At 42.0% G+C, this 21,455-nt stretch overlaps 1 protein-coding gene across 4 annotated transcripts in view; it reads right to left on the minus strand.

Annotated features, from left to right (window-relative positions):
• Positions 1–21,455, minus strand: part of RAPGEF5 (Rap guanine nucleotide exchange factor 5) — a 230,537-nt gene that overhangs the window by 141,246 nt on the left and 67,836 nt on the right. For 3 of the 4 annotated variants that reach the window (XM_030550749.1, XM_030550751.1, XM_030550750.1), the window contains 2 exons: positions 17,404–17,470; positions 7,340–7,388 (listed from right to left, as the gene is read on the minus strand). In XM_030550749.1, coding sequence (XP_030406609.1) covers positions 7,340–7,388; positions 17,404–17,470 — 116 coding nt within the window. Of the gene's footprint in view, positions 1–7,339; positions 7,389–16,537; positions 16,546–17,403; positions 17,471–21,455 lie in introns of those variants that run through there. The other variant, XM_030550753.1, reaches the window with a different exon arrangement.

Here is a 21,455-nt window from a genome sequence, read left to right on the forward strand (position 1 = left end):
TTGGCCTTGTTTGAAATGGGATTAGTTCATTTTTGGCTTATTGTGAAAGTCAGCAATTGTGGATGGACACTGACATCTGCCAGCAAGCAGAGAGAGAGATGGAAATGTTAGAACAAGAGATTGAGCAGACTGTAACAACTGCTGTGAGGTGAAAGACTGCTTTCTATTTCACATAAAGTGTTCTGCATGCTCAGTCTGAAATGAAATAAAGAGAATTCTGAGTGTTTGGAGAAGTTTCTGTGGGTTCCCACACCCTTATAAGTTCATTTGAGCGAATGCAATCAAAACATCCACCCAAGAACCTCTTTTTGGACCAACGCTGACTATACTTTAGTTCACAGTCAAAGAAGTTAAGGCCAGAAGGAACCACCCAAATCATACAGTCTGACCTCCTGAATATCACAGACCACCAAGGGCAGCCAGAACCCACATACTAAACCAAATAACTGAAACTGGACCAAGGTATTACAACCCTCAAGAGATTAAACTATTATGTGCCATAGGAAAAGAATAGGAGGAACTGAGGTGCACCAGTGCCCAAAGACCCTGCAACAGCAGGAAACTGATCAAAATGAACCTAGCAAGCGAGCTATGCCTCACACTGCAAAGAAAGATATAAACTCCCCAAGGACACAGCCAATCTGACCTGGGGGGGAAATTCCATCCCAGCCCCACATATGGCAATCAGTTAGGCCATGTCTACATCTAAAATTTTGCAGCGCTGGTTGTTACAGCTGTATTAGTACAGCTGTATAGGGCCAGCGCTGCAGAGTGGCCACACTTACAGCAACCAGCGCTGCAAGTGGTGTTAGATGTGGCCACACTGCAGCGCTGTTGGGCGGCTTCAAGGGGGGTTCCGGGAACGCGAGAGCAAACCGGGAAAGGAGATCAGCTTGATTACCAGAGGCTTCCTCCTTCCACGGAGGTCAAGAAAAGCGCTGGTAAGTGTTTACATTGGATTACCAGCGCTGGATCACCAGCGCTGGATCCTCTACACCCCAGACAAAACGGGAGTACGGCCAGCGCTGCAAACAGGGAGTTGCAGCGCTGGTGATGCCCTGCAGATGTGTACACCTTCAAAGTTGCAGCGCTGTAACTCCCTCACCAGCGCTGCAACTTTCTGATGTAGACAAGCCCTTAGACTCTGAGCATGTGATCAAGAACAGCCAGTTAAGCACCTGAGAGAAAGAACACTCAGTTCCACCTCAGAGCATTAGCCAACCCGGTTCAATGCCCCATCTCCAGCCGTGGCCATCTCTGATGCTTCAGAGGAAGGAGACAAACAAACATAAAAAACACACACCCTTAACACAAAATACTTAAGGGGAAAAAAAAGTCTACCTCTGCAAATGACTGTCTGAAGCCTTGAAACATGAGATGCAGTTCACTTTTGCCTACTCTGTGATGCTGTGTAGGCAATATTGTAGAACTGATAAATGAAATTGTTTTTAATTGTTCACTTTATTAATGTAACTTCTGTTCACGATTCACTACACTTGCCTACACTGTAACTTCTGTTCCATATTGTAATTCAAACCCCATTTTAAAACACTCATTCCATTTTGTAAAAGCTTCCTCCAACCTTCATTTTTGCAAACCCTGCTGTAATCTTATTAGTTTAGTTTAGATGTGTGAATGAGGTATGTGTGGATGGCGGAATCAACCTCCAGCCCCAGCCTGTCCTGATGAGATAAAGACCTAGACAACAGCCCTAAACAAAGTAAGAAGCATCCACCCTAAAAAGAGGAGGACAACAGAAGGAAGATCAAAGCCAGGTTCAAGGCTGAAAGTCACGCCTGCAATTGATGGGTGATCAATCTAAACCCAGAGGCAGCGTGACACAGCAAGACCTATAGACTTTGAATCCAAACTAAAAGCCTATAAAAAAAGAAGGGTGAGATGAGAGACTCTGGGTAACATTCTGCTGCCAACATGGAAGAACATTGGTGCCTGCCCAACAGAGATCCAGCTCAGCTTTGTGCCCAGCTTCCCTGGCCAGTTAGCTGCCACAAGCTACGAACCCAAGCTGCAAAATCAAGCCATGAACTTAAGCTATCTTCAGGACTGGTAACTATGCAGCAGCTGCAGAACATCTGAGATTGTGTGTGTGTGGGGGGGGGGGGTATTAGGTATAATGTGTGTGTATAAGAATTAAGATATTAGTTATTAGTCATAAATCAAATTACCATAATAAATGTGGCATCTTTGTCTTGTCCCCTTTAATAAGATCCTGCTGGTTTTTAGTGGTCTAATATAATTGGTACAATATGCGTCATATACATAATTTTGTGCATTATTAATTTCTTATGCACAAATTCCTTATAAAATGTGCCAAAATAATTATCCCAGGAATTTCAAATTAATTGCAAGATCAAATAAAACAGGACCAAATCTTCCTTGGTGTAACTCCACAGATTTCACTGAACTCACTAGAGCTCTCCTATGACTTTTTTAATACCCTGAAATGATGTGTGTTTTACATGTTGTTAAATATACATAAGGGAAAAAAGGGTGCAGCTTTGTTGTTTCAGTGTATGATAAATCTATCATGTGGTACCCAGTGGATCTTTGAGCTCACAGCACAGCTAAGGGTTGGAATAATGCAGACGCAGCACATTAAGGATATTAAGACGCTGATAGGAAGGAACACTTCATGTAAGCTTAACTGGATGATACAAAGAGCTGAATTCTTCGGTACTAAAAGGGAGCCATGCCCAAACTTTGTGAACCAGAGGCAGGTCTACTGCAGTGCATGACCCTTCCAGAATCATGCAGGAACTTGGGTCAATCTAGTGCGTGTTCCCTTCACTATACAAACAACTTTGGTGGTTTGAAAAGGCCATTTCAGACAAGACAATATGGCTGCGCTTTACTTCAGCATGCAATTGTTTCAAGTACAATATTGCTGATTGCGTTTTTAGCTGCATCTTTTACTTACAGCTACAAGGCAGCAAAGCTTTTGAGAAAGACCTGCAGATTTTGCTATTTTTTCTAGTTATGATTCAGTAAGAACCATCAGAGTGTAACACCAGACGGTGAAGGGGAGCTTAAGATAACACTACCAGTACCTACCTAAGGTGAAGTGCTCCTATGTCATTGTTTTGAAATGGTGCTGAAGGTTCCTCTGAAGTGAACATTTTTATGAGAATTCTATTTTATCCCACACACACTTCTAAATTTGACCCTTGTATTTAAATACCAAGGTCACAAGTTAAACCTTTTCTCATTTGTTCAAACTTTTCCAGTTTTCTCCACAGGGCAATATGTACACCATAGTCACTGCTATTTTGTTCCATAAAGTGGAACACATTTTTTCAATCCTCACAGACTTTCAGCTATATAAAAAACCCAAAATGAACCAGGTTAATTTCACACTGCAGGTTTTGCATCTGTCTTCAGCTTTCAAGGTACCTTGGCTTGCAAGAGTATATATTCAAAAGGAATTTAAAGTGTTTCAGGGCTAAGCACATACACTGAAGTTTTCCATATTCTGTGCATTGATTTTTGGTCATCTATTCTGGCCAATAACCTCATTTTGAAAATAGATAGGTGAAAATCTGCTTGAAGTTGATGATGTGTGTGTCCTATACAATGTTGACATCACAGTCTGTGTTTAACAAGTAAACACAAAAATTACACGACAAATTATTTACATAACACCATTATATTCTTATGACAAATGAAAATTCTCTTATAAACTCTTGAGGAAAGAGACTGTCTCCTTCAATTTTTGAAAAACGGAACATTATTTTTGTTGCTGGTAGCTCCCATAATCTAAATAAATTAATAATTCAGAACATCAACATTCCTGTAATTTAAGTCTGAGAAAGGTCCTGCTCTAGTTACTGGATTCCCTAAGACGACTCCAGTCTCTCCAAGGAAAACAAGACTTAATTCATCTAACAATTTCTAAGGTTAATAGGAACAACAGCAATCGTCATGCATGCTTTATATACCACAAAGAAGAGCACAAACTCATTTTCTCCTTTGCAAGACATCTTTAAAATGAGTTTTATTCTAATCAAATAAAAGTGTAACAATGGTGTCTGGGCACTGCAATGTTGCTGAGATATTCAGCCACTTCAGGGGTGGTGAAACTTATTCTTCCTTTTTTGATTTCAAAGATACTAGCTTAAAACACTGTGTGCAGAATTCCAAAATATCTATCTTCTTGTACCATGTCAGTCACAAGGATATCTGAGCAACATACATGTATTGAAATGAATGTCACAATAAAACACTCTCTCTCATTTTCTTTCCACTGCTTTGAAAGGAGTGGGGTTTTTTGTTTGGGTTTTCCATTTCTGCTTCTGCCATTTGTGAATTGCCCCCTAGTTTTGTCCCTTTCCCCCAGTAATTTCTTGGAAGACCATAATCCTCTTCTCAACTCCCTAATAGAATTATTTATTTACTGGTAACTGAGATTCCCCATCAAGTATGGTCCTGTAATGACAAGAACATGGTGCCTCTTTCCACTAAAACTAGGCTCAAGTCTCTCTCTCAACTTTCAAAGCACTTTCTTATTAGAAACAGCCTAACCAAAAATCTCTAATCTGCTAGAAGCATTCTGGGTACAAGATACGAAATAGTCATAATTACTTCTTTTCATATGTTGATGAAACCTCCACTACCATTGAGCATGTACCACAGCCAATTCTTATTTAATTTTTAAAACAAAAACAAAAACAGAACAGGAAGAAGAGTGGAGTTCTGATAAACAAACACACATTTCCCCTAGGTACCCAGGGGCAATATTTCCCCTGCCCAAGCACAGCAAATATTATTCACCTTTTTGTAAAGCAGGCTACAATGTTTGCATGAAGAGTGCTGTATAAAGGTAGACAGTGTGACCAAGTGATTATTACTATCAGTATCATAGAAAAACAACATCAGAGCACAAATCAGCCAGTTTTGACAGATTAAACAAACCACTGCAGGGGGACTTTCAGAAATGTAATAAAAAAATACAACCAACACATGGGCTTCTGCAAAATAGTCCTGTCTTGAGGGGTTCAAATCCGTGAAAACCTTTTAAAGAGATCTCTACAAAGGGAAGCAGATTCTTTCATACGTTCAAGTTCCAGTCAGTACATAAGGAAGCCACACTACAGCAGCCCTGATGTGCAGTAGAGCAGCCATGGGGCTCCTCTCCCTTACACTAGTGGCACATGCCCCCGCCATGGATAAGCCTGATCCCACATCAACATGCCAGTAGGGTTACCATATTTCATCAATCAAAAAAGAGGATGGGAGAGGAGAGCCCCATCCTAGCCCTGCCACCACCCCATCCCCATCTACTCCCTCCCCACTTCCCACCCTCTCACTGCCCCCCTCAGAACCCTCAACACCCACTGCTCCTTGTTCCCTGACTGCCTCCTCCTGGGACTTCCCCACTCTAACTGCCTCCCTAGGACCCTACCCCTACCTGTCCCAACCCTTATCCACACCTCCACCCCTAAGACAGACCCCTGAGACTCCCACTCCCCATCCAACCACTCCCCACCCCCGACAGGGCCCCCAGAACACCTGACTCATGCACTACTCCAACATAGGGCATTAAGAAATGCAAATTGCAATGTTACTCTTTAAAAACAAAAACAAGCATGCACTAGTTAAACAGATCAAAGGAGTAGCTTTTTGCACATTTGAGCTGCCATACCAAAGGCTTACAATTATGCATTAGAAAGGTCTGGCCTACCCTTGAAAGTTCTTCAAGTATTACTATTTAATTTAGGGGTAGGGTTGCCAGACATCTGGTTTTCAACTGGAATGCCAGGTTGAAAACGCACCGCCGACTAGGCTGTTAAAAGTCTGGTCAGCAGTGCAGCAGGGGCCTGGGGCTAAGGTAGGCTCCTGGCTTGCCCTAGCTCCACACAGCTCCCAGAAGCAGCCTCCAGGCCATTGCAGCCCTAGGCACACGGGCAGTCAGAAAGGCTCCATACGCTGCCGTCACCCCATATGCCAGCTCCACAGCTCCCACTGGCCAGAAATCGTGAGCCATGGGAGCTGCAGGGGCAGGGGCTGCGGGTGTGAGGGCAGCTCACAGAGCCTCACTGGCTACCCATGTGCCATGGGGCTGCAGAGATCTGGGGGCTGCCTTCTGGGAGTGGCAATAAGCGCCGTCAGGACCTCACACCCGGAATCCCCTGCCCCAGCCCGGAGCCTCCTCCTTAACCCCAAGCCTTCATCCTTGGCCCCACCCCAGAGCCCACACCACCAGCTAGAGTCCTCACCCCAGCTCCCAGCATCCCAGACCCCCTGCTCCAGGTGAGTGCCCTCTCCTGAACCCCTCCACCCAGAGCCTCACCCCCAGCCCAGAACCCTTCCCCACCCACACACCCCAAACCCCTGCCTGTAACTCTCTTCTAAACCCCTCATTTCTAGCCCCATCCAGAGAGAGCACCCCCAGCCCAGAGCCCTTCTTCCCTCCGCCTGCACCACAATCCTCTGCCCCAGCCTGGAGCCCTCTCCCACACCCCAAACCCCTGTCCCAGGCTGGTGAGGATGGGGCCTCAGAAGCAGGGGGAAAGGGGCAGAGCCTCAGGGAATGGGAATTCGGTTTTGTGCCATTAGAAAGCTGGCAACCCTATTTAGAGGTACGAATTTTTTTAAATGGTAAAATACTTAAGAGTGTGGTGTGGGTGCTGCTATATCAATATAAAGGTGGCTAATACACCCCCTCCTCTCTGCAAATAGCTATGGCAGTATAAAGTACCTTTATACAGATATAACTGCCTCTACACTGGGAGGGTTGTACTACACCAGTGTAGTGTAGAAAAGTCCTAAGGTAACATGCTCTTGATGGCACTTTTGCTGTCACTTTAAATCATGTAAAAGTAAATGAATAGAAAGCAGAAAAATATACCCCAGCAAACAAGGACATAGCAAATCATTAAAAAAAAATTTTTAAAAGGGCCAAAACGAAGTTGGCATTAATGGGAAAATACACAAATAAATCCTGTTAACAGAACTATCACAAAATTCAAAATCAAGAACTGTACATTTGTACTAAACAAACATTATTACATATAAATATAAGCAAACAGAAAACTTACTTAACAAAAGCAGCCCCAAACAGTTCACATTCTCAGCAACTATACTGCCTTTACACTTTATCAGGTGGGATACTAGGTGGAGGGACCACCACAGTAATTATATTGTGTTGATACAAGAGACTCTTCCACCACAGTCCTTTACTGTGGAATGAGATTTTGTATTTCTTGCTTTCTAACACAATCTACATTTTAATAAGTCAACAATGAAGAATCAAATACTTTAATAAATGACAGAGGAGAATGACGTTAAAAAACCTCATTGAAGGCCAACAGTCTGTACTTACTTGACTTTCTTGCTTTCAAAGCAATGACAGCAGCCAGTTCTTTCTGTACCTAACACATGAGAAAAAGATGATGGTTATAAATATATAGTTAAACAGAAAAAAAATGTGGTATTGGCAAGATACAGCATATCATTAATCTTCAGATATTCATTGCATATAGAATAATACAGATGTTTCACTAGTTTGTTTCTTCTCTTATAAACCTGACCCATGTTTTCCAGCAAACCTATTTTTCTGTCAACTGGGAATGCTGTGACTTTTTGGTATTTTAGTTTCATGTAAACTTTGGCTTAATCTCTAGGAGATATGTTGACTATGGTATGAGAGTTATTTTCTCTGCAAACTTCTTCTCATGCACCTAAAGCTTCCTCACCTCTCAGTCAAATGTTTGTTTTCCCTCTGTGATTGCAGTGCAACTCTGTGTTTGCTTTGACTCCAGGGGCTAAGGTGAGTTCTCCGTGATGGAGCTGGGCTGGGGTTTTGCAAGCATGTGCTATGTATTTATTTTCTCAGCAACATCTCTTCATATCACCAACACAAGCAGCTCTTCACCTCAAAAAGATAGTTTTAAGACAAAAGCTCTAATGGCAATTAATATTAGAGGGAGGTGGTTTTCTTTCTTTCTGCCCTCACACAGGTGAAATACACCAGTGCAAGGCACACCACACCATCTAAATCATGATCATCTCCTCCAGTATTTACACATTTTTACCTCATTTCATTCAGTCTGTCAGCTGTTATTTCTTACTGGAGAACAGGGATTTATTGCAGGAGAAAAGGGATGGTCTTGCAGTGAAGAGCTTCATTCCTGACTCCATCACACCCTTCCTGGATAACCCAGGGCAAATCCTAATTTATCTTTGCCTCAGTTTCCCCATCTATAAAATGAGGCCAGAAATATTGATCTACTGCACAGGATGTTGTGAGGCTTAAGTTAATTCATTGGCAATGTTTGTAAAGCAAATGTGCTTTGAAATCCACTGATGGAAGGCACTAATGAAGTTTAATTTGTTATTGAGTTAATTATTTTACAGCTTCCTGCAGGAAATTACTACTTCTGGAGGAAGAAAAATCTGCAATATTTCCCACTCCATCTACAAACCCACCAGTTTCTCCTCATCTTCCCAAATTAAACAACAGAGAAAAATCTACCTATATCCTTTTTATTGATCCCAAAAGGCAGACTTATTACTTCTAAGATGACTTTTTTAGAAAGCATTGAAGATAAAAGGTTAATTCAAAAGCATATAACAATCCAATAGAAACATAATAATGTTCTTGTAACCTACACAGTTTTGTCCATTCTGAACATTCTACGCCCTCCTCCTTTTTTAAACTTCCCTACAGAGAAAGGGGGAAAGGAAATCCAAAAAGCTAAACACCAACTAAATTTTCTGTTGTCCAGTTTTGTTGGGAAAAAAAACTCTAGAAAAACAACGTTTATTTGCAAAAAAGTTTCCAATCTGAAAAAAAGTTTGAAAATTTTCAACCAACTCTATTACCTCTATTTTCAGTAAGGTTCCTTTTGCCCTCCCTTAGATCAGAAGATAAACAGGGAATTATTATTTCATAAGTAATAAAAAGCACAAGTTTGAGCATGCCCACTTAGTGAAACAAATTAATATTGAGTTTAAGAACTAAAGATCCTGAGCAATCTGACTCATGCTCTTTCAAAATATTTAAAACCAGAGGTCGGCAACCTTTCAGAAGTGGGGTGCTGAGTCTTCATTTATTCACTCTAATTTAAGGTTTTGCGTGCCAGTAATACATGTTAACGTTTTTAGAAGATCTCTTTCTATAAGTCTATACTTTACATACAACAATAGTTTAGTTATATATTAAATACAGTTTTTAAAATATTTAAGAAACTTCATTTAAAATTAAATTAAAATGCAGAGCCCTCCGGACCGGTGGTCAGGACCCGGGAAGTGAGAGTGTCACTGAAAATCAGCTTGTGTGCTGCCTTCGGCATGCGTGCCACAGGCTGCCTACCCCTGATTTAAACCATGTGCGTAACTACAAGTACATGAGCAGTCCCATTGATGCTTTAGAGTGCTCCACAGCTTAGAGCAGTGATGGTCATAGTAAGGGGAAAGAATAAAAAATAAAAAAAAAAAACCTTTTATAACTGTAGACAAATGAAGACTACTCAATTGCACCTCCAGAGGTTCTGAAAATGATCCCTTCTTCTCATCCTGCTCATCCACATGTAACTCCCAAGAAGATGACGTAGATTCCTAGGGCTCTATCTGCTGGCAGCTCAGTGGGAGCCAAGGCAAACTCAGAGTCTGCCCAGCAACCGATAGGGAATGAGATGGCCCTCCCAGGGAGTTCAGGAAAGTGGAGAAGCCATTTTTTTAGTCAGTCAATCTGGAGCTAGCCAGGAGAAGGTGAGGACTGGCTGTATGTGGAGCTGGTGCGTCCCAGGCCTGCATGCAGGATTCCCACCAAAAACTGGCCTCTGGGAACCTGAAAGCAAGATCCCTCAGCTGGGCTTTTCCTTCTCCACTGATGATTCCTGGTTTGTAGAGTTTTGCTGGTAAATTTCCCCAGCCAGGCTGAGTTAGCCTTCCTGCTCCCTAGGTGAGACCAGTCACCACATGGGGTCAGCTCTGCCCGATAGTCCAGGACTGGTGTGTGCGCGTGTGCACGCTGGGCTAGGAAACTACAGTTTGGATGTTTGTACAGTTGTGTAACCTGCACCTTGAGCCCTGCACCCCTTTGTGGTAAGGGAAAATCCTGGGACCGAAGCAGCCTGATTCATGCTGGAAGAGGATCCCTGCCAGCCCCTCTGCAGTAACTGAGGAGTCCTGAGTCATTTCTGAACCTGAGGATCATTCATGGAGTTTGTGACTGCACCATCTATTAGTTAGTCAGGGAATTTGTTTTGGGGACCCCCCTTCTCCCTGAACTGTGTCCTCAAGGTTTGGAGATTTTATAACCTGCTGCATATTAAACCAGTGGAGGGATTTACCACTTTCTCCCACAGAGTCCTTTGGGCTGTAGTGAACCCAGTCAGCCACAGTGCTAAACCAATGCAGAAAAGAATTTTGTGGTCATAGGTCATCAAGGGCCCCAACAAAGTACACGTACCAACAGGACACTAATCTTACATTTGCTACCTCAAGTCACAGGTATTAGCAGCGTAGGCACCGGTGACCCTAAAAATAGTGTTTTACCCTGTTATGTATATTTGTTTACTGTTCAATATAATTATTGCATTGAGAGAGAGAGAGAGAGAGTGTGTGTGAGAGATTTCATGGAAGTCTCCAACTATCTGGCAAGTAAGTGGGGATTACGCTGGGTTAGAGTTTTCCTCCCAAGCTGCCTGGTGACCCTGTCAGGAAGGAGCGAGAGGGGTGGAGGCACCGCCAAACAAATTCATAGGAAAAAATAAAGAAGATACATCCTGCTGAGTGGGTGGCGGGATCCAGAAGAACCCAGGCCTGTCCATCAAAACCTGTAAGCAGACAGGCATTAAAGAAGGTAACCAGGTGAAGAGGGGGCGCTACACAAAACAACCACCTGCACTTACTGCCACAGAAAAATACATACATCTTGCATAAGATACTCTTGGCCTAATAGGGCAAAGCCAAGCCAAATTCCAACCAGAATCCTTCGTATGTTAGGTTAACGTCTACAAATGAATTCCTCTACTCAAAGAAGAGCTGGAACAGAATCAGGAAACACTTTGGCCTGTGCTCCAGCACACACGGTTTCAGTTACTTCTCTAGCAGCCTCTGCCTCCACCCTATGGAGAACTTTACATGCAGCTCATTAATCTCTTTTAATGGTCCTTTCTTGATCAATATGTCCAATGGTTTCTGTGAATGTTACCTATTGGACTTTAGTCAATTTATAGGTACAGGAAGATCTTATACACTTTGGGTGTGTCTGTGCTGCAGCTAGGAATGAGCTTGCCAGTCCAGGTAGACAGATTCATGCTACTGGGACTTGAGCTAGTGCACTAAGAATAGCAGCATGGATGTTGTTGCTTGGGCAGCACCTTTGCAACTGAACACATCTCATTGGCCTTCTTCTAACCAAAGGCCCACAAAGGAATCAAGCAAAACAAGAAATACATGAATATTCTCTGTAATGTACAGAGCACAACCCTGGGAACAAAACTGAACAAAACTGAGCAGCATCAGGACAGAAGAAAATATTTTGTATGAGTTAATACTTGTAGCTGGGTCTAAGTCACTAAAACTGTTTCTAAGCCAGGCAGAGAGGTAATTTTGTTAGTCATAGGTTAATAGGGTACAAGCTGACTTGCTGTGCATAGAATAGCACCTGTTTCTAGTAAAAAATGGAACTGAATTATTAGTGATGGCAGAATCTGTACACTCAAAAGACAGAAAATGGTGTTGCAGTGTCTGTCATTTACAGGGCAAAAATTATAGAGTTGGTGGCCATTGAAAGATACAATTTCTTCATCTGTCTAGCACCTACCTGATGTCTTATATATCTTAAGGATATTTCTTGCATCTTAATTTGCTAACGCTTTTGGAAATGCAAATAAAGATTCTCAGCTATGTCACAGACTGAATAAAACCCAATAGTTACCAGCAGGTAACTAGTTCAGACACATCATGGGGCCTATAAACTAAAGCTCACTAATGGCAAAATTCTAATTATATAAATTTTTATAAAATCTTTGCTATCATAGAATGTTTTTCTTAACTGCAGTTTAGCTTCCTTTCTTGGCTTGTTCCCTCCTTGCTCCCTATTGACTTTCATTACCAGGTATTGTTTCTTTTGGAAGTTTTTGCTTTCTCAGACTTACAGTACAGTTTGCCTTCTCTTGATGACTCAGCCAGTCTGGAACTCATTAGTCAGGGAAATGCACGTTTGTTTTAAACAATGGTTAAGGGTACTGTAGCAGATAATAGAGATAGCTATGCTTAAGAATGCCAAGTTTGGTGGGACTGCAGGAAACAACTGCAAATGATTGTTTCCAGCCGAATTGTTACTTTAAAAAATAAAAACAAACTAAGAGCAGAGACCTTTGTAAAAGGCATGAAACTAACAAGGCTTGTCTACACTTAAAACGCTGAAGTAGCACATCTGTGCTTCAGTGTAGACATTTAATTGCATAAGGCTCGGTAGGTACCCCCAGAAAAGTGGTAGCTAGGCCACCAGAAGAATATGTCTGTTGAGCTAGTGCTGCCTACACAGGAACGTAAGTCGGTTTAACTACATCACGTAATGGTGTGGCTTTTTCACACCCCTGACTGATGTGGTTAAACTGACCTAATTTTCTCATGTAGACCAGGCCTCAGAAAGCTAATCTCACTCTTCTCTCCTCCTACACACCCCACCCCACCCCCCAACATGGTATAGCTCTGTTCCATGATGGATGAAGCAGACTGTCAAAACAACTGAACCTAGCCTATCAAATCATTTGCTCATATTATCAGTTAAAATGAGCTACGCCAATGTGGCCAAGCCAAAGTTTATGTAAAGCTACTGACATGCAGGCAGTTAAAGGGCCTGAATAGATACATTTACATTGTGTAACCGATTTAGTCATGAATTTAAGCATAATATGCTAATTATCTTTGAGTTTTGAGAAACATTCCAAGGCATCTAACACTGTCTACATGTCCCATGCTGCTCCAAAAAAGAAGCCTTCTCTACTGTGTCCTTTCACTGACTGTTCAAACCAGAGTACTGTGGGAAGCTTGATGTGTGTTTACATTGCAAAGATCTTACACCACCTGCTCTTAGAGGTTTTGTGATGGAGCAGAGCATTGGGATATTTATACAATGTATCTGTGAAGCACAGTTTCCTCATCCCTTGAGAAGTCACCAAACAGCACAATCAGAGATAAGGTAAGGAATGGTGTCCCTAGCCTCTGTTTGTCAGAGGATGGAGATGGATGGCAGGAGAGAGATCACTTGATCACTGCCTGTTAGGTTCACTCCCTCTAGGGCACCTGGCATTGGCCACTGTCGGTAGACAGATACTGGGCTGGATGGACTTTGGTCTGACCCGGTATGGCAGTTCTTATGTTCTTAGAGAGCACAAGTTGGATTTACTTCGGATTTTTAAAGTACAAATTAAATTTCTGGTCCATCAGCAGGTGATTAGTCTCTTGCTGCAGCCGCACTGCCTCTTGTTGGGCAGCTGCCTGGACACAGGTAGCTTCCTGCTGGGCCGCCGTGGCTTGTATCAGTGCCCGCACTATGTCATTCATTGTGGTGAAAAAAAAACCCTCTCTTTTAAATAAATAAATAAAATAAATAAATCCTCCTCCTCCTCCCGCGGCGCTGTGCACACCAAAATCCCAACCCTAGCACCACTTGTGACAAAGTTCCTCCTCTACCTTGATGGGTCCTACGCTTATTGGCAGATTTTCTCGCCTCACAGATTCACCATGTGGGTCGGGAAATAGCCCAGAGACCTTCCCCTCTGGTAGAAATCACGGGAGGAATTGACCTGGACTGTGTCTGATCAGGAGTTGCGAGGTTTGGGGGAAACCCAGCCTTGCCCTCTACTCCGGGTTCCAGCCCAGGGCCCTGTGGACTACAGCTGTCTAGAGTGCCTCCTGGTACAGCTGCGTGACACCTACAACTCCTTGAGCTACTTTCTCATAGCCTCCTCCCAACACCTTCTTTATCCTCACCACAGGACGTTTCTCCTGGTGCCTGATAATGCTTGCACTCCTCAGTCTTCCAGCAACGTGTCTTCTCACTCCCAGCTCCTTGTGCCTCTTGCTCCCAGCTCCTCACATGCATGCCACAAACTGAAGTGAAGTCCTTTTTAAACTCAGGTGCCCTGATTAGCTAGCCTGTCCTAACTGATTCTAGCAGTTTCTTAATTGGCTCCAGGTGTCTTAATTATCCTGCCTGTCTTAACTGGTTCTAGCAGGTTCCCAATTACTCTAGTGCAGCCTGCTCTTGTCACTGAGGGAACAGAAAACTACTCATCCAGTGACCAGTACATTTGCCCTCTACCAGACTCCTGTACCCCACTGGTCTGGGTCTGTCACAATACATACTCTTTCTACATGAAAGAAATACCAAATATCACAGACAGGGGAAAAATCACAGAAGAGTGCATTCAGCAGTGCAACTCAAATGTACGGAAAAGCTCCGTGGCAGGTTCAAACCAACCAAGTGCACTAGCAGGCAAGAAATTTGGGTGTTAGGCCAGGGAAGGGAAGAGGCAACACTAATAAATCAGACCAGGAACCCAAAATGAAAACAGCATACAAACCACCATGTTCTAGGCAAGAAACAAGAAATAAAAGCTGTCAATTACAGCAGTAGCAGAAACAAAACTTCTCTTAGATCTAGTAAACCTCCAGGACAGACACTTCATTACTATCAATGACATTAACAGCCATCCAGGCTCAAAACAACCTGTAAGATACCACCAAAGAAGCAATTTTGTATGTAATCTCAGCATGACATGAAATAATGATCTGTAGCTCATTCCTAATGGAAATGTGAACTAAGTCAAATCCTTATCCCTGGTTTGATCTGCTCAGTAACAAACCTGTTGGGAGTATTTGCCTTTCCTCTGTCTGTACTGGATCAGTTTGTGTGTGCTTGTGGTTTTTTGTTTGTTTTTTGTTTTTAAATGTACTGCGAGGGCCGAGGCTGATTTTGGGTAACTAAAAATCGATTTTGCTTAACTAAAAGTTAAAATAAAGAGTTCATGAGAGTCAACAAGAATGGTAGTATTGCAATGTCCCACAGTTTTGCGGCAACTTGAGCTTCCTGCTGACTTTAAGGTAGGATTTTCAAAAGCTTCTGAAATTGTTTAAAGAGCACAAGTCCAAATGAAAATCAGTGCTATCTTTATTCCAAAATCACATAGGTACTTTTGACAATTTCATCTTTAAAGCACATATAGATTATTACTGGCGTATTCATCCCTGTAAGTTTAAAACTCAAGGTGCTATATGGGCAAATAGACTGCTGTTCTTGCAGTCTGTTTAGGTAAAACATAATGAATTATACCAGCAAACACTAGGCGATAAGGGGAAGGAAGGATGTGAATGTGATGTTACCAACTTGTGCAATTGTATTGGGCTCCATGTCATAGTGTGCCTCCTATAGCTCCACCCCTGAACTTCCCCACTTGGCGTAGCATAGCCATCAAACTTCCCACTTCCCAGAGTGGCAACATCCAGGAGTGGCAGTAGAGGTCCATACCCTTGGAAGCAGCAGGGTCAGTAAAAGGGGTCAGCTATCCCCTCCCTAGAGTGCAAGGGTGCTAGTGGGGAAGGGCCTCAATCCTTGTCTAAGCTGTTGGAATGTACCTGCATGGCTGGACCAGTCCTCTGCATTTTCTCCTCCTGACATTTACGCAGTCTTCTGCTGGGGTGGTGTTGGTGGAACCCCACCAGCAGGTCTTGGAGTTAACACCCTGTTGAAATGTGTGAGGCAGTTCTTTCCTAGCTGTCATTTCTGGCTCTCCACATACTGAGACTGACATCGCTGAATGGCCTATATTTGGTTCACTTTTTCAAGTTTTTCTTCACAGCCATGAGAGCTAGAAACCTCTCTCTCTTTTCAGTGAAGACTCAGAGTCTGCTGTAATTACATGGCTCCAGCACCTAGGAGCCTGGGCATGAGCCGAAGGTGCTGTATTCTGGCTCTAATCATGAACCTTGAGAGAGTTATGGGAGTTTTTTGTTGTTGCTTTTTAAAAAAATTCTCACACCTCAGAATCCTGACGTCAAACTCATGAAATTTTCCTTTTTCAAAATGGCCTCCCATCTTCCATTTCTTTCAGCATGGCTGAAGCCAATATTCTCTCAGCCAAGATGGTCACTATATATGCAGACTTTGCATGTGGAAGACTGCTACCTTCCACTGTTTTCATTAATACTCGAGTCATGTTGCCTCAGGGAAGTGGCCATGTCTTGGACTCTGTGGCTAGTGGGCTGGACAAGAAACTATGAGGAGACCAGGGAACACAAGAAGCAGGAGACAGCTTGAAGAGGAGCAGAGGAACACTGAGGAGTTGTGCTAGGGAGTCTGGGGTCATGCATGAAAAGACTGAATGAGGAGCAGGGGTTGTAGCAGGTGAATGGAGAAACTAAGATACAGGCAGGGGAATGTGGGTTAATGCGCTCTCTCTCATGCTGCCGGCTATACATGGCACTGAGTCCATGCCCCAAACTTTCTAACATGGTGATTTAAAGGGGTGATGTTAATTTGAGGTATTTAGTTCAATCTAACCTTCCAAGTTCCTGGCTGCACCAAGAAAAAAAAATGTGTTTTACAAGATAGCTAAGACACAAAACACTAGAATAGACAGGGCAAGCTGTAATCTTACTGATGAAACTTTCTGAGGTCAAGCCTGGGGTACATCCAGTCTCACAGTAAGGGAAACATAGTGGGGTGGGATAACTCAGTGGTTTGAGCACTGGCCTGCTTAACCCAGGGTTGCAAGTTCAATCCTTGAGGGGGCCATTTAGGGATCTGGGGCAAAAATCTGTCTGGTGATTGGTCCTGCTCTGAGCAGCGGGTTGGACTAGACGACTTTCTGAGGTCCTTTCCAACCCTGATATGCTATGATCTGGCCAAATCTTTCTCTTTTACACTTAGATCAATTTACCACGGCAATGTAGACAAGGCTTAAGTTACACTACTTCAGTTACATGAATAACGTAATTGAAGTTGACATAGCTAGATTCACTTACCATGGTGTCTACACCACACTGTCAGAGATACTTTCCCACCGACTTACCTTACTCGTTGCAAAGAGGTGGAGTACAGAAATTGACAGGAGAGTGCTCTCCCATTGATTTAGCCCACCTTCACCAGACCCGCAAAAATCCATGCTGCTTCATTGATTGGAGTAGAGTCAATTTGGCTCCATAGTGAACATATGCCCTTAGTGTAAGTGAGAAAACAATTGCTCTGAACAGTGAAGCTAACACACTAATACCACCTCCTCCTGCCCATGACTTCCTTACAGATACAAAATTGTAATTTCCATTATGGCCATTTGTCTCACTCAGACACTGTTTTCATTTGAAAGGATCCACAACTTGACAATATTTCAAATGGGATCAGTACAAACTTTGATGTGATAATCTTACCGCAGATGTGAGGCGAGCAAGAATTTCAGCATTGGTCTCTGCTGTGTCTTCTATTTTTTTACCAGGCCTTCAAAATAAAAATAAATAAAATTATCCTTATTTTGTGATTTTCTTTGGCGATCTCTTCATTTCTGGAAAGCAAGGAAGCAAAGCAACACAACACGTCACTGAAATAAACAGGGCTTTTTTGAACTTTTGCATCAAAATGAAGGTCAGAAGTCATGTAAAAATGTAAAATCATGTAAAAATGTTGAAAGATTGCTCTTCGGATCAAAAAATGAGATAAGAGTTATTCCAGCCAAGTGGAAAAGGAGGACTTCCTTGTCTCAGTTGCGCATTCAAACGTGTATTTTGATCATCACTTTCTACATAGGAAGGACTGTTGGAGTAGTCCAGCTGTCACACAATATGCTTTGTTAAAAATGTGAAGCTCTGTCTTTTATAGAGCTGTGGGTTCACAGATAAAGACAGAGAATTCCAGAAACCATTGACACATGAAGCACTGATATTAAATGCAAGAATGAAAGCTAAAAGAATAATTGTTAGACACTCCAAGTCAGCAGTGAATGGGAATGGCCTTCAGATTGCAGTGATTTAACAAGTATGGAAGAGGTTACATTACAGTAACTCAGATGATGAACAGGGGCTAGATAATGGGCAGTGGAAAAGAGAAGAGAGTGTACAGCTTCTTTCCCTAGTCCGTAGGGCCCTATGCAGAGGCCAGTCATAATCCAAAAGGTCCAGTATTAGGGAAAACTTCCACACTTCCCAAAGGGTGCAGTGAAGAGTGAAGGGCAGGGCTATACCCTTGATTTTTCCATTAGTATTTTACTCTTCTCTACACTCCTTTTTCAATCTCTCCAGAGTTGTTTTTCATTTTGCCTGATCTATCTGTTCCCTAAAGCACTCACCCTAGTGCCCTTAACTCCATTTTCCCTCTTAAGTAGAATTTTTTTCTCCTCTTTTTCCTACCCAAATCCAATAAAGTTAAGTTAGACTTTCAAATACACAATGTTCTAACTGGTTAAAATTAGCCTCCCCACCCCCAAAAGCTGGCTTGTTCTTAGTTCATTTAAACATTTTTAATGAATGCCAGGTTTGTGTCATTGTACACTGTATTAGATTCTACTGTACAATAGCATATGTGTAGTTATATTATTCATTTGCAGGAGAGTTTGCGTTCTTCTATTTCCAAAAATAACTGCTAAACTAAAACACAAAAACAGATTTGTCTGGTAAACACAGAAGTATTTACTTTGCCCACGCATTTAATTGCATTTCCTTTTAAGCAGAAGGGTTACTGTGTGCTAGCTGAAGGTCCAAATAATTGTACTTCTCTTTTATACTATGTAAGGTCACTCACTGAAACATTTATTGAACCTCATAGAAGCCTTACTGGAAACTGAAAAAGACAGAAGTCAGTCTGATAGGATTATTCACACAGGAATAAAAAACCCTTATGATATTTATTTTCCATTCTCTTTAACAGAAGCATAGTGTGCCTGTAAACTACACAGTTATCCTAAACTACAACTGGGGTAATAAACTCTGATCTCAGGTACTAATGAAATATTCTGTTTTAGGGTAAATAATTTAATTGCTCTTATGCTTTGATGTGTTTAAGGAAGCAACGTGTCTAGTATATGCAAATGGCACATTGTAGTTGATGCATCTAGTGTCAGAATATTTTTCTGTAATTAAAACATTTTATGTTTTCTTACAAATGAATTTATTTTGAGGCAAGATTGTGCAAACTAAAATGGTAATCTGCATTTGAAATCACAATTTTTAAAATGGCCCCAAAAGCTGCCATTCCAAGTCCAACAAAAACATTACTTAATTTTCTACAAGCTTCACAGACAGAATGGAAGAACAAATTTGAAATGGAGTCAAAATGTGACTTTTTAAATAAAGAACATTTTTGGCACTTCTGAGAGACAGTGTTCCCCTAAATACTTGACCTATCTGAAGTAAGACTCCAAGGGGAGGATTTTTTCTAGAAGTGATAGCAAAACATGGCAGCCTCAACCAATAGATATGGCTGTAGATATAATTTACAAACCGAAAGTATCAAGGAGTACCAGCTATTTTCATTTTAGTCCATCTCCTCTTTAAGACAATACCCCAGAGGTATACCTGTGAATCATTCCTCACACTTGTGAATCATTAATAACTAATGGATAAGTTAAATAAAATAAAATATTTCCCCAGCTTTCTAAGATTAAAATGATTGCTTTCCAAATACAGAATAGTATGAAATCAGAAATAAGATTCTTTCTGACTCATCAGAAAGTGGCTAGGCAGGAGGGATGCTAATGAGAGGAAAGGGGAAGTAGAAAAAAAAAGTTAAGACCCCCTCTACCTCTACTCCCAAGGCAAATTTGGTGTCATTTTCTTTGTTTATGAAAATGTGTAAAAATGGTTGAGACATTAAGTTCCATGAGAGAGGAGGGAAAAACATTATTCTTTTAAAGTGTCTGAACAGTTCAACTATTGCTGACCTTGTAAGAAGGGGTTAAAGCCAGGGCTCTGCCAGCATGGACCCTGAGAGTTGTCAGAGTTGAGAGAAGGCTCCTGTGCATGTTTGTAATGCCCAGAGGCTATGGCGAGGCCTCTGGTGCAGAGCTGCTCACAGGTGTAGGAAAGGGTCTCTCTCTCCTGCATATTTCTGGAGTGCCATAGGTGTTTCGGTGGGGAAAGCCATCCAAGGACATCTCCACATATAAGTTAAGAGTGCAGAGTACCCATAAAACTCCTTAAAAATGAATATGATAAAAAAATAAAGTTAAACTATCACCCCAGCATCTAGCAAGCTGAGAGGACTGAGAAAGGGCTTCCTGATACACACAAAGGAGTTCTACTTCGATACACCTTAGAAACTGTGCAGCTCATAAAGGTTTGCAAGACAACTGCTCTACTGTAAATTTCCTAAGGCATATAGGACAGGGGCTGACTCCTCACATCCTAAATCTGTATAGGACAGGATGTGTGTTTTGGTTTTAAGGCAGAGGGCTTTAAAATTCTGGAAAATGAAGTTCCTTTTTATTTTTTTCTGCCATTTTTTTTCCTTGGGGGACGGGGACGGCAGGGGTCGGGGGTATCTAGAAAATTCCATACACAAAACTGAGTAAAAATGTCAAGGCTGCCCAGTTAAGAATTCAAAAGTCAAGATCAAAATGAAATAAATTTGAAGTCAGTTTGCCTCATGTGCATTTGTATTACAATACAGTCCTTTATCACATGATCAACTTTTTTCAGACAATACAGGGTTTTGTCCTACACCTGTAGGTATATAGCATCTCATAGTACCGTGTACTCTGTATGGTAAACAAACCATGCACAATCAATTATATGACAAGTTCATCTAAAGTAGACTTATGATACACAGTACTACAGATTAAGGGCCAAATTCTATTCTCACTTACGCCAATTTATGTCGATAATTTCCACTGATGCAATTACAGGATAGGATAACAGTGAAATTTGCAGGCATGGGTTGAACGCTTAACTACTAAGATAAGTTCGCAGCTAAATTAACTACTTCATCCACTGCACCGCACCTTTGGAAGGGTGTGCTGCTGTTTATAGTACATGAATGGTGACAACATTAATAAAATACATGATCCTCAGGATAAACCACGAGGTTATGGCACCAAGCTATGGTAACTCATCCCCAAACCCAGAAAGCTCATACTGGCTCAGATCACTCCTTCACATGCTGTACAAGCTTACAGAGAGATTATTATTGGCCAGTATCCTGCTGCTTGTAGAAACAATGTTACCAAATGAACAAGCAGGTTTCTGATCAGGTGCAGCTGCACCAATGAAGTATTAGCCTTAACACTACACACTCAAGTGAGAGTTCAAGGAAAACTCTTAGACTTATCTGCCACCTACAGCACCATATGGAAGGATGGCCTCCTGAAAGCCTGCAAAATTATCCATGTGATGCAATGATAAAACTCTGAGAAGTTCTGACCTGTCGTAAATTCCTTGGTGACCAGGTCAGCAGGCTCAATGATGGCCTGCCAAAGAGATCAGCCCTAACACTA

The sequence above is a fragment of the Gopherus evgoodei genome, chromosome 2, assembly GCF_007399415.2.
Source record: "Gopherus evgoodei ecotype Sinaloan lineage chromosome 2, rGopEvg1_v1.p, whole genome shotgun sequence".
Taxonomy (NCBI): Eukaryota; Metazoa; Chordata; order Testudines; family Testudinidae; genus Gopherus; species Gopherus evgoodei.